The sequence below is a fragment of the Gregarina niphandrodes genome, assembly GCF_000223845.1.
Source record: "Gregarina niphandrodes unplaced genomic scaffold scaffold00002, whole genome shotgun sequence".
NCBI lineage: Eukaryota > Apicomplexa > Conoidasida > Eugregarinorida > Gregarinidae > Gregarina > Gregarina niphandrodes.
This window is the reverse complement of record NW_011645774.1, coordinates 500,140-513,005: the sequence shown is the minus strand read 5'-3', so window position 1 is coordinate 513,005 and position 12,866 is coordinate 500,140. Positions and strand designations below refer to the sequence as shown.

At 56.1% G+C, this 12,866-nt stretch overlaps 3 protein-coding genes across 3 annotated transcripts; 2 read left to right on the top strand and 1 right to left on the bottom strand.

Moving 5' to 3' along the window:
- Window positions 1–66: 66 nt before the first annotated feature.
- On the top strand, window positions 67–591 carry GNI_015260 (hypothetical protein; the record flags this gene model as incomplete). The annotated part of the gene is made up of 1 exon (XM_011130659.1): window positions 67–591. The coding sequence occupies one exon, from the start codon at window positions 67–69 to the stop codon at window positions 589–591; it is 525 nt and encodes a 174-aa protein (XP_011128961.1).
- A 234-nt stretch (window positions 592–825) lies between these two features.
- On the bottom strand, window positions 826–1,484 carry GNI_015250 (hypothetical protein; the record flags this gene model as incomplete). Its single annotated transcript, XM_011130658.1, has 2 exons — window positions 826–912; window positions 1,008–1,484. The coding sequence occupies 2 exons, from the start codon at window positions 1,482–1,484 to the stop codon at window positions 826–828; spliced, it is 564 nt and encodes a 187-aa protein (XP_011128960.1).
- A 1,204-nt stretch (window positions 1,485–2,688) lies between these two features.
- GNI_015240 (putative E3 ubiquitin-protein ligase) lies at window positions 2,689–12,774 on the top strand (the record flags this gene model as incomplete). Its single annotated transcript, XM_011130657.1, has 1 exon — window positions 2,689–12,774. The coding sequence occupies one exon, from the start codon at window positions 2,689–2,691 to the stop codon at window positions 12,772–12,774; it is 10,086 nt and encodes a 3,361-aa protein (XP_011128959.1).
- Between the last annotated feature and the right edge of the window lie 92 nt (window positions 12,775–12,866).

Here is a 12,866-nt window from a genome sequence, read left to right as displayed (position 1 = left end):
GGGAGCGGGCCGATAACAGGTCGGGGAGCGACGTGCAGCAATCCGTTGCACCAGCAAATTTTGACGATGCGGGAGTTGGCGAGTTTGCTCGAGTGTCGGAAGCAGCAGCGGCGCGAGTGGAGTGAGCTGACGTCTTCGCCGGGGAGTTCACCCGAGGGCGGGCGCGGCTCGCCGGAACCGCGCCGAGTAGAGCAGTCTCCTGCGCGGCCGCACCGGCGCTGGAAGAGCGGATGCCGACCTTGCGACTTTGAGTTGCGCAACATCGCGAGCGAGATCATCACGTCGCCGGCTACCCGCAACGCGGCAGCACATGAGGCCGAGACGCGCCGCTATGGCGGCAGCCCGCTTAAGCAAGTCGCCTCCATGGACGATTCCTCCTCCAGAAAACGCCAATACTACAACCGCCAAATCTGCCGAGCCAACAGCTACAAGACGCCACCCGCCGCCACCTCGCCACCACCACTCAAGCCGGAACCCGAGTTCGGCACACATCCACCCACACAGAGAACCGGCCGAAGTCTCACGAGGCCGAAAGCCATCCTCTCTCCAGATGATTGCGAAGTCACCTCTCAACACACACGCATCAAATAACCACCCGCACCGCACCGCACTTTGGGTCGTGCCGCACTTGGCATGTACTGCACATTTGGACCACTCTGCCCCGCCGGCCTGACCCCTCTCGTTTCATAGCATTTGTTTCCCTCCCTTTTCTCCTGACCTGCCTGGCACTGCCTTCCCACATGGCCATTCCTGCTATCTTGACACTACTTGTTATCTTGACATTGCCTATCGTCCTGACACTACCTGTTATCCTGACACTACCTGTTATTCTGGGCCGTTGAATGATTCTACCGTCAGTATGCCTTCGCTGTCAAAGGACAAATACCAGTTTTTTCTGGGGGAAGACTCGTCCTACAGAGAAGCATAGTTTTCATTGCACGTAGTCATCAATCAAAGATTGACCTGGCTGGTGAGACAGTCCTGATGGTGTTGCCCGTGAGAGTTACCCTTTTTCCCAGAACGTCGATCCTGGTCCACGTGGCCAGGTTATCCCGGACGAACAAGATGCCGTTGACATGCCCCTGGGCCTCCCCTGGGGACTTGAGCTTCACAACGTTTCGATCGAGAGTGTTCCATCCATAGACTTGGCCGTTGGATGCTGGTACACATAGGAGCTCGCCGTCGGGGGAAAACGCGAGAGTGAGCAAGTCTGAGTTGAAGTTGTCGGCGATCGAAGCGGAGTTGAGAACCTCACTGGCGAGTTCATCCGGAGGCTTGCTGAGATCGTGGGTGACGTGAGTCGGGATGTCCGAGAGGGTTCCTTCCTCGTTATCGATGAGGTACAGCTTGCCACCTAAACATGACGCGCCAAAGCACATGCCGTCCCCCTCTGGGGAAGTTGCCAAGCCGTTGACGCCGCTGTGGAGGAAGTGCTCCCTCACCAAGCTCTTACGGATGTCGTAGACCCGCACGAACCCGTCCATGCTTGAAGTTACTAGCTGGCTCCGTCGCAGCAACGGTATGACTCTCGTGATGGCACCAGCTGCCCGCGTGAATTGGTCGACTACGGCATTCGTTCGCGTCGTGGAAATCCTGCCACGTGAAGGAGTACCACAGGTCCGCTCTCCAACTCCGTTCCCTCCAACTCCGTTCCCTCCAACTCCGTTCCCTCCAACTCCGTAACTCCGTTGGACCAGGTTGCCTCCGAGCGCGTCGGCAACATTGAGTGCGTTTCGGGACTGACGCAAGTCCCAAACCGTGACGCACCCAAGACGGTCGCCAGTATACACCAAGCGGTCATCCAGCCGGTCGTCCACCCCATCGTCCAAATATCCCGAACAGAGCACACCCCCAAGAGCATTGGACACGGTTGCGTCACTGATACGATGAACTACCTTGCCTGTATTCACGTCCCATAACACCCCAAATCGTTCCTCCAGACCAGACGATAATACATGTTGGTTCGAAGCGCTGAAACTACAACTTGTGACACTTCCAGCATGACCACCTATAGACGCAGAACGTAGCAGAAAAACCAGGAAGGGAACACTATCAGGAAGGGAGCCGGAGGAAGCTAGGAAGGGAGCGGGAGGAAGCCAGGAGGAGGATGAACCGGAGGAAGCCAGGAGGAGGATGAGGGGAGTAAGGATTATGCTTTTGGTTATTGACGGTTAGGTTGAGTGCACACATGCGCATCGGGTGAGTGAGTGAGTGCACTATTACCTTTCAGAGTGTCGACCACAATTCGCTTCCAGGGGTTTGCAATCACGATTTTTCCTTTGCTAGTGCCGGCCGCCACGAATTCCGACTCTTGATTGAGTGCGGCAGCCACGATGCTGCCGTCTCCGGCGGTTAAGTCCATCCGCATGGAAACCCGGGTCGGGGTAAAAACTATAGGCCGGGTAGAGAAGATGGCTGGATGGTTAAACAGAAGAAGCAGCTAAAACTGACCATGATTAGTAGTCGTGTATGTGGTGGCGTGCATATTGCGTGCATGTATGCGTGCACATGTTATTAGGTCGTCCGAAACACGAATGTTTGAAGTTATTGGGAGAGGATGATTCACGCTTCCGGACATGTCCGCCGTTCACGGTATACCCATGCAGCACCTCTCACTTGACTGCAGAAGACCGAATAGTCATGCTGCAGACATTAGACGCAAACACTTTGTTTTCAAGCTATCGCACCATGGAGCTCCGACAGCAAGGAAAGAATATACACGATACACATGAAGATGACGCTAAAATGCCCATGATCTTTCGCGCCGCCAACTACCTACCAATCAAATCCAAACCGCACAACTGGACGCCCCTCAAAAGCCTGCACGCCGAACTTCACTCCCCGCGAGGATTCGATGTCAACGCCGTCAAGGTGCTAGAAATCTCGCAGCATCTCGCGGCAATTCTGGAACAGGTGCTGAAAGGGGACCCCGCAGAAGAACCAAACGACGACCTGGAAGATCCGGGAGCGCAAGACGTGGCAATGGAAGACGGTACTGCAGAACAAGTCCCAGACGAGAGAGCCCCGGGTCAGAGAGCCCCGGGTGAGAGAATGCCGGGTGAGAGAATGCCGACTGTAGGATCTCAGCGCAAGTTGTTGAAGCGATTCTTCACCTTAGTTGATATGCTGTTTTATTTCCTGGGAGACCTGAATACAGTGCATATTCTGAACCATTTGGTCGTGACGGATTTGCAACATGTGGCTGATCGCCCTGGACAGGCGTTGAGAAAGACGGATCGGAGTGTCGAACACGTGTGTAAGCTATTAAATCAATTACCTGTGCGTGCTAGTCGTTGCAACACATGTTGGGAAGGTGAGCATACAGCGTATCGGTGTATTACTTGTGCTATTGTTGCGTCCAGTTGCATTTGCGCAACATGTTTCCATACCAGTGACCACCGCGGTCACGATTACATCGTCTATCGATCGGAGCTCGGTGGCTGTTGCGACTGTGGTGATGCTTCCGCATGGAAGGAACAAGGATTTTGTAAAAGACACCTGCCCACAGATAAGGTGCGGAAAGTTATCGAACACGAGCGAAAAGTTGCCAACGCACAATGGCAAACGGCACCGCGACGCGATCAACGAATCAGACAAGTGTACGAACGTTATTGGACACGAATTACTCGGAGGAAACAGATACGCGCTAAACTTGTCACATCTTCATCAATGCCGGCATCCCAATCCACCAATGAAGGACTCAATACGAGCCAGGATTTGAGCTGGAGTCAGGATCTCTATTGGAGTCAGGACCCGAGTAGAAGTCAAGAGGTGAGTAGAAGTCAAGAGGTGAACCGGAGTATGAGCTTGGAAGATGGGGCAATGACCCGTCGCGTGGCATCTGGGGGTGAGGAATTTGATGCTTTCGATGCTTCGCTTTTGATTCACCCCGATTTGCGACTACGGTTCTTAATTGTCTTCTCCATCCTGCTTCGACGTGTAACAGGTTTGTTAGTCAGTTCAGTCATGGGACTCACTGTGCCGTCAGGCGAACTCGTAGACCCCGTTGAGGCGACGGGCGCGATGGTCAACACGATCGAGGGGTTAGTTACCTGTATAACGGACTGGTCCCGGTGTCATCAAGGTGTGCGCCGCATTGTAGCCATTGCGGCTGAGCTCAAACCCAACCGGCTATTCGACATTTCACTACTGGACTCCCTGGCCTGCTTCCCGAACCTCTCGGACCCCCGAATCCAGTCAGTCGCCTGCAGGAAAGGCTACAACGATAACTCTCGCGGACCCAACGAGGCCACCAACTTCCTCAGGGACTTCATGACAGTCTTTGGTCTCAGCCGCACCGTCGGACAGCCCCCCGGAAACAACCGCAATAACTTCACACCCGTCCCACCTACCGATCGCAGGTTCGATTCCGACCAAGAGAGCACCCAGACTCCCACCGGCCTTACCCCTCTTGGCGAGACCCCCCTCCTTACGGGTCAGACCCCCGCCACGGGGCAAATTCCCGCCAGTGGTCAGACCCCCAGTGATCAGACCCCCAGTGGTCAGACACCCAGTGGTCAGACACCCAGTGGTCAGACACCCAGTGGTCAGACACCGGGTGCGAATTTTCAGGTTACGCCGGAAGACGCTCTGGGCGACAGCGTAAGGGAGGCTACGGCGATGGCCGGCGGTCGCAACGCCCAATTCGGGTCGTTTCGGCGTCGGGCGGGTGGCATGATAGCGTCGCGGCGACGGGGGAAGGCGGATGTGCGGAGTCGTTTCAACTTTTTGACGACGTCGTTGTACTTATTGCCACGCCTGCAGCGCGAGGAGCGCCGAGTTAGCAATGTGGTGGGTCGCGCACACGTGCGGATAACGGGTGTGCACGCGCATTTGACCAATCTGTTACTGGATATCATGTTCGATAGGCGGTTTAAGCTACGATTTGCCCGGGAGTTCGTGCACCATTACTGGCATTTGATCCAGTGTAGTGATCCGGCTATGGAACGTTTGACGGTTCAGTTGTTTAGCATCGGCGCGGTCTTGGCCGACTTGTACCACAATGGTGACCTGGTCAATCTGTTATTTGGTAGTGGTTGTCATCTGTTGGAGAAGACTCTGGACCTATCTACGCCGTGGCCACCGCGGCTGCAGTTATCTGCGCAAAATTATAATAGAAAACGTGTGTTGCATCTGCTCTGCGATATACGCACCGCCCTAGTCGACTCGCAGCTGGTTCTAGACATGATAACACGGGATATACCCCGACTTAAACAGCAGTACCTGTTGGATGGCTGGTTACGGCTCCTCGCACTCGCCCAATCTTGCACACACTACCAACGCCGGACACTGGATCACGTCGAATTCGAAGAAGCCGGGGTCTGGAGCCAGGCTTTCGTGCTCGTCTCTGAACTACTCAGCTCTGTCGGAGGGTTCCTACATTACCTCGCCACCCATCAGCCTCGTTGTGCCAGTCTCCGACACGCGTGTCTCTCTGCTGCACACCAGGCACACCAACTCTGGGTCAACGCTGCACTGACCAACGAATTCCTGCAACAACACTTGCGACTTGCTGCCGTCAGCGACGGCACTCAACTCGCCGCTCTGAACAATCTCAACTCCTTCGCCGCGCCCACACCTCTTTCAGACGACGACGCTGACCTCGACGATCCCGCCACGCCCTGGGGCACACCCGGCACCCATTGGGGTTCGCCGCTACCCCCGGAGCCAGCACCCCCTCAGAATGTAGCAAACCAGCATACTACGTTCCGAGGTTCCTTCGCGGACGCTGGCGACCAAGGTGCCTTCGTCGCCGGAACGCAGGACGCTCTAACCGGCGACCCGGGAGGGACCACGGTCATCGTCTCCGGCCCGTCGTGGGCAGCACGTATTTTCTTCGTTGAGGACCCGTTAACCCACTGCTTCGTGACGCTGCAGATCCCGCTGTCGCGAACGGTCTGGGCCTTTCTGACCCTCTATTTCCGTAGTGGCGGCTCGGCTCTCAGTCTGCTCAAGTACGTGGCCGGGCCAGGACGGTTGATAAGTGAGTTCCTGGCTGGTCTTGAGTTTCCTATTCGCGCCATCGCTTTCCATATTCAGAGTGCTGCTGGACATCTCTGGACGAGGAACGGGATTGCGGTGCACAACGAGACGGCGTTGTACCGGCGGCACCACTGGGCAACTTACTATCTGGAGGCGGATCTGCGTGCTCTGGGTCTCGCTTTTTTGATGGCCGGTGAGGCCCGTGGTCGACACTGGTCGCTGGAGAACCAAGCGGAGTTCCAGCAGTGCAAGGAGCGTTTAGAATGGGTCGCAAAGTCGCCGCTAAAGGAGCGAGCATCGCGTCTTGTCGGTTGGCCACTGCTCAACTTTGCCCGCGTTAATAACCTGCACATCAGCGCGATCCTTGTGCTCCTTCTCAGCCGACTCAATATTCCCACCACACTTGAAATGGTCCCGGAGGAAGAGGCCACCGTCGAACAAACCAATCGCGATACTACTCTCACAGCCTTCTTCGCCGTCGTCGGATCCATGCTCAACCTGTCCACCAACCCCGTACTAGGATCCTACACCGACCTACGACCGAACAGCCCCACGACCAACCTCGACCTGTACCTACTCGAACGGCTCGTGCTTCATCGATTCCTCCTACCTTGTCTATCGGCAGAGGCCAACATGGTTCTACCCAGTATCTCCGAAGTACAGGAAGCGTGCAACTCTTCTGCTAGCAAACAACTTGTACTCCAAGTCATTAACAAGTGGAATAGCCACAAACAACAACGCATCCGTCTGGACCGGAGCACACACCCTAGCCATGGCCTCTTAACAGACGAGATCGACGGCAATCGAAACATACTTACTCATTGCGGACCCGGCCAAGACCCCCGACAGGACCGACAGGAAAGGGACAATTCGTCTCCCAGTCCGCAGAGCGTCGGTTCCAGCGATGGAAGTAATACTCAAGGGAACTCCTCGGGAGCATTCCTCAAGACTGAGGACCGTAACAACCTCATGAAACTAGGCTGGTTCTACTTCGACCCGTTCTTTCTCTTCACCCCCTCTGAAGAGTACCAGCTGAACGAGGAAGGCTTCGGCGCTTGGATCAAGGAAAACGATAACTGCGACCGATGGTTCCAGTACCAAACGGCCTTCCCACCTTTCTCCCGAGAGACCTGGTCCATAAGTGACAGCGACTCAATCAGCGATGTGTCTGGCGGCCCGTCTGGGGGTCCGTCTGGTGGTCCGAGTTACTATTCTTTGCTGACCGATTTTGAGCGGAGCATTCTCGAGCGGTTCTATCCAGGGCAATTTGCGTTCGCAACGGACGTCCATCTGAAGTGTCTTGGGTTCCTGGGAGTCATCAGGATGCTTTGTGTCAGCTACGGCAAGTCAGGTTTATCGAAAATTCTGATCCGCTCATTATCTAAGGATCAGATGTCCGACGGAGACAGTGAGGAGGGCAGTGGCATAAAACATGCGCTAGGAGAGAAGGCCTGGATCGCGGTCTGGTTCTTCCTGATGAGATTAGCCATAGTGGATCGCCAGTTCCGAAATTGGAAACGCGTGTGCGGTGAGGAGTTGCCGGCTCCGGCCGTGTCCAATTTGCCATTGCGGACGTTGGTGGGTGATCCGTTTGAGTTGGCGCAGCAGTTTGAGGACCCCAGTGTTCCTTTTGACTCGTTTATGAATACTCCGTTCGTGATCGGGGACGCATTGCAGATGGAGTCAGCGAACGTAAAATTCACCCCCCTGGACCTGTTGCATATTTTCAAGGATGACTTGGCCGCCGACGTGGCGCCTGGGACCACTGTATTATTGGACCAATTACTGAGAGTGATTGCGCCTGATCCATTGAATTTGCGGCTATTTGCGCACCATGCGACGGCCGACATAAAGGCGGAACAAAAGAGAGCTTCCAACATTAAGACGGAAGATGAAATCAAGCGCAAACAACAGGCCATTATGGAAGCTTTCAAGGCGAAGCAGACGCAGTTCGACTTCAGCGACGAGTCTGATCAGGATAGCAACGTCGACTGCAAGAAAACGGTGATTGAAGAAGGATCCGACGTTTGCGTTGTTTGCGTCTCCGCACTCTCTACACCCAACGACCCAATCGGCACGCTTGCACGATACCAATTTAGCAGCTGGCATGGAGCTGCGCCACCCACAAAACTCAATCGATCTTACGAGCTGTCCATCAACTTACGAGACATGAAAAAAGCCACAATGAACTCCACCTCGCCCGCTGCCACTCATGCGGCGTTGGACGTAGTCAAGTCTTTAGTGGATTCGCAAAATGACACTCTTGAACTCTTCCACGACTCAATCTCATTCGAACGAGAAATGAATCGGAGAGACCAACGAGAAGGCGAGACACGAGAGGATCGAGAAAAAGGCGAACCAGAATACCAACGAGAAGATGAAGAACGTCCGGAGGAAGAACGTCCGGAGGAAGAACGTCCGGAGGAAGAAGGTCCGGAGGAAGAAGGTCCGGAGGAAGGAGCCGCCCTACCTTTGGGTGAGGATGTAAGCAAGGGCCAATCCTGGATCGACTATAACTTGTGGCCCATGGAAGGGTCGGTAAACGCCCAGTCGCCTTCCATCGTCTGGTGGAGTTGTGGACACAAGATGCACAAGTCTTGCTGCAGACAGCAACGGTCTCAGTCGAATCGCCCTACGATGCCTCCCAACTTTGAAATCTTCTCGCCGGCTGTCGACCCGATTACAGATCTGCTGGACACTCTCGATGAACCCCCTCCTCCAGCTGTGGCCGTAGACGTGGCCGAGATGACTGGTGGCAGCAATCGCGACGACCCTCCAGAAGGCTACCAAATCGCTCCTACTGTATTCCGCCAGCGAGTTGATGACCACCATAATAATCCTTTCTTCTCCAGAGCGAATACTACTGAGCCGATTTGCCCCTACTGCAATCGACGATACAACTGCCTCATTCTAGACGCACCGGCATCCTCAGGCGACCCTCCCATCCCTTTGGGCAGGGATCTCGAATCGGGAGTAGGGTCTGACTTGAATCTGAGTAACTCTCGGATTGGTCTGGAGTCTCAGCGCCAGGAGCCTCACGGCAGGGGACCCGAGAAGTTGGGGAGTGGTCCTGGTTTGTCGGCTGGTCCTAGTCTGTCGACAAGCCCTAGTTATAAGGATATCGGGCGTCTTGCGGTTACAGCGGCGTTTGGCACACTTTCGGACGGCTCATACGTCGACAGCAGAAGTGTCGCGCATCGTTCCCCCGTGTTCAAGGAGGGGTTGGACTACCTCCACCGGACCATGCGGAGTATGAAGCACACTATGGTGCTGCCTCCATTGTTCCATTCAGTTACATACCGGCAGATTTTGGGTCGGTTATTGTTGGGAAATGCGCTTACGTTCCAGAAGAACCCACAGTTTGTTTTTGATCAGGTGTGGAGCGACATAAACGAGCTGGGTTGCATTATCTCGTCGCGGTATTCGTTGGTGGCGCCTTCTGTACCGGTGCAATGTTGCTTCAAATCGCCCAGTGACAAAAAGAAAAGTTTCCATGTGCTCTTTGCGCACCCGTTGGCGGTTTTGTCGGACTCGTTAGCAAGTATCGTTCATGTGGAGGAGCAGACGATGCGTCGTGAAGTAGACGGCAAAATGAAGGTTGTCGCGTTCGACTTGTTTAGGAAGTTGCGGAATCTTTATTTTGTGTGCGCGCGGCAGTTACAAGCGACCCGGCTCACGGGCCAAGCCGCGACTGCCGTGCCGCCGTCGGGTAAGAGCGACAGTGCAGCGGACCAACTGCGCACGGACAACTTCACCTCCACTGGTCCCGTGCGACTGTTCTGCGAAGAGGCGCTCCAATGTTCCCACCCACCAGTCACAGGGTTCGACATCCATAAGTTCAACCTCTACTCTTGCTTCTACTATGGACGTACCAGTTACTCGCCCATAGATGACACACGACCTGACTACGTCCCACCCAGCCAGTTCCAGGAAACGAACACTGCCATGTTCAAATCCTTCAGCTCCACACGCACACGCTTCATCTGGCTCTGCCGAATGCTGCTGCTTGCCGCAACCAGCGACCCCGAACCCGGCGATGACTCGCCCACAAATCTCCCATCCCAAGACTTTCCCATCCCGACCCCGGCCGGTCCGGCCACGGACGCACAGAGCTGCCGATTCGGGCGCCATTTGTGGCACGCCTGTTTGTCCGTGTTCCTTATGGAGTGCGCGGACGTCCTCTGCATGTATCACGCGCCCTACGAACGTGTAGGCGAAACGCGCACGCACGCCACCACCTCGGACCCCCTACTGAACCTCTTGATCACGCTGCACCGTCAGTGGTGGAAAGCCTCCGCCGACGAGCAACCTGTCCGTGAGCCCTTCGGTACTCTCAACGAGACCTTCCGCGTCGGTGCCGTGGAGGCGCTTGGGCAACTATTGCCCCGCGACTCCCAGTCGCCGAGACCTCCTTCCTCAGACGTGCCATCTGCCATCCCGACCGGGTCGGATGAGTGCGGATGGTGGTTGCAACGGGCGCTGGACCACCGACCGGTTTTCGTGGGGGGTGACCCGCCAGCTATAAGCGACGGCGCCTGCGACTACGCTCTCTGGGAGGACTCGCCAAACGCGATGCGACAGACGGCGCGGTTGGATCTCGCCTATGCCGGAGCGTTGGCGCGAGCCCGGCGCCGTAACCAGGGCCTGATCACGGTCTGCGACGAACCGCTGGAGCGGCGTGAGTTGCGCAACCGTCGACTGTTTGCAGATGTCTCAGGTCGCACACTCGCCCATAGCGTTCAAGCCGCCACCGGGACCGCCCCCGGGACCACTGGGATTAGGGGTGCGGCGACATCTCCAGGTGCGCCCAAGACATCGGGGACGTTGCCGGACGCGGCGGAGTTGCATCATGACGCGGCTCCGGACGCAGTGGGGCCGAGGGCGGAGGACCATGAGCCGCGACGTGGACTTTTTGAGGCGGATCAGCGCCTGACATCGTTGGAGGACTTATTGATGAATGTGCGGGAAATGGTCGAAATAGCCCGCTACAATGTGAACGCCATGACTCGACGTGCGCCACCACCTCGCGGTGTGTCGCGTAGCAGTGTGCCACCACCGCACACGGAGGAACATGCATACCGTGCTACCGAGCCCTTCCTTGACGAGTACCGTGGCCAAACCCCTGCGGATGAACTCGAACGCCAACGAAAAGGCACTTTTGCAGAAGTACCCGAGGACGTCATCTTCCGTTACGCTAAATTCCTGGCAGATCAAAACGAAGGAGACATCTGCCGAGTACTCGCCACCCGCCGGAGACATCTGTACATGCAACGGATGACCCATCCACTCCGACTCAACACTGCAGACGCGCTCCGCGATGCCGTCCGTACAGATGCAAGCCTCCAGGAGGCCGAGTGGCCCGTGCTCACACGCCTTATGCTCTTCGCCACCTTCCCTTTCCTCAGACAACTTCGCCTCTTCTGTCAAGCGCTGTGGCCGGAACGAACCGACAACCCAGCCGTGTCCACCGCGGGTATGACAGCCGCGGATGAGGAGTCGCACACGCCAGCCATATTCGACCCCGACTGCCCGTTCGCCGAGTCCCTACGCAATTCGATCAAAAAGAGCAAGGCTTCGGAGACCGGCGACAAGAGTGGTGATGGTAAGAATCCGGACGGGAAGAGCGGGGAGGGAAAGAATGCGGAAGGTGAGAGCCTGACCACACAGCAGGTCTTGGCTATGTTCAACGCGCTAGTCAAAGGCACGCCGCTGGAGCCCCTGGCCGCACTGTACCGCGCGGATCGCTCGGGTCCGGGCGTGGTGGAAGGGGCGGCGCGGTGTGTATTGGAAGACGTGGCTGAGTGCCTCCGCGAGTCATGGTACTGTCGGTGCACGAGGGTCGTGCAGCCGGTGCGTGAGGATGGAACGTTGATGCGCAACTGCGCGACGTCGCTGCAGACGGACTTGGTGGTAGAGAACGATGCAGCTGAGGAGGTTTTATATCAGACGGAGCGTTTCGGTTACCACGCGACCAACGTGCTGAGCATGTTGGCTAGCCATGCGACGCAGCCCCTCACGCGTCAATTCCTTTGGTGGTACCTACATCCCATGGCGAACGTGTACAGCGCTTCTGGTTGGCGCGCCTACATGGCCAGCGTCTATGGCAAAGCGGCCGACCCGGCGCTGAACCTCTTCAGCGCCTGGATAAGTCTCCCGCATGATATGGCTCAGACCCCGAGTTCTCAGACCCCGGGTTCTCAGACTCCGGTGCAGAGCCGGGATTCAAACCCGGGTGTGAAGTTCGACGTGCGGACGCGGTTGTGGGTACCGTACTTCGTGAACCTGCCGCCGAAGTTCGACCTGTTATTCCACGCGGTGATCGGGAAGTTGTTGCCAAAGGAGAGTTTGCTACGTGCCCCACCGGGTGAACGGCGATTGACTCCCGCACAATTAGCAACGGGCGTATTGCATGTTCCAAAAAATCAAATGTACATCTGCTTATACTGTGGTGCATACATTTGTTCGGATAACTGTTGCGCTTACGCCAAACACCGGCGTGCTTCGCCAACACACCCTCTCGCTCGTCACACTCAAACATGTGCATCTCGCATCGGCGTCTTCTTCCACCCCGCATCCACCGTCGTATTCCTCGTTGTAGTACGACCAGCCGTCGCTGAAATCACCGCCTGGGCTTCCTGTTATCGAGATGAATTCGGCGAAGAAGACCGCTACCTCGTTCGAGGCAAACCACTCCATCTCAGTCGATCTAAACTCAAACAACTCTACAAAGAGTGCTGGGGCATGACGACCTTCAAACTCAAACAGAACTACGGCTGGATGCCCCTTCGCTGAACACGGCGATTACGGCGTTCTTCCTTTTTTCCGTTTGACTCATCGTATTACTGCCCGCTAGCTACTGGTAACGCAGGGGTACGCTGACAACG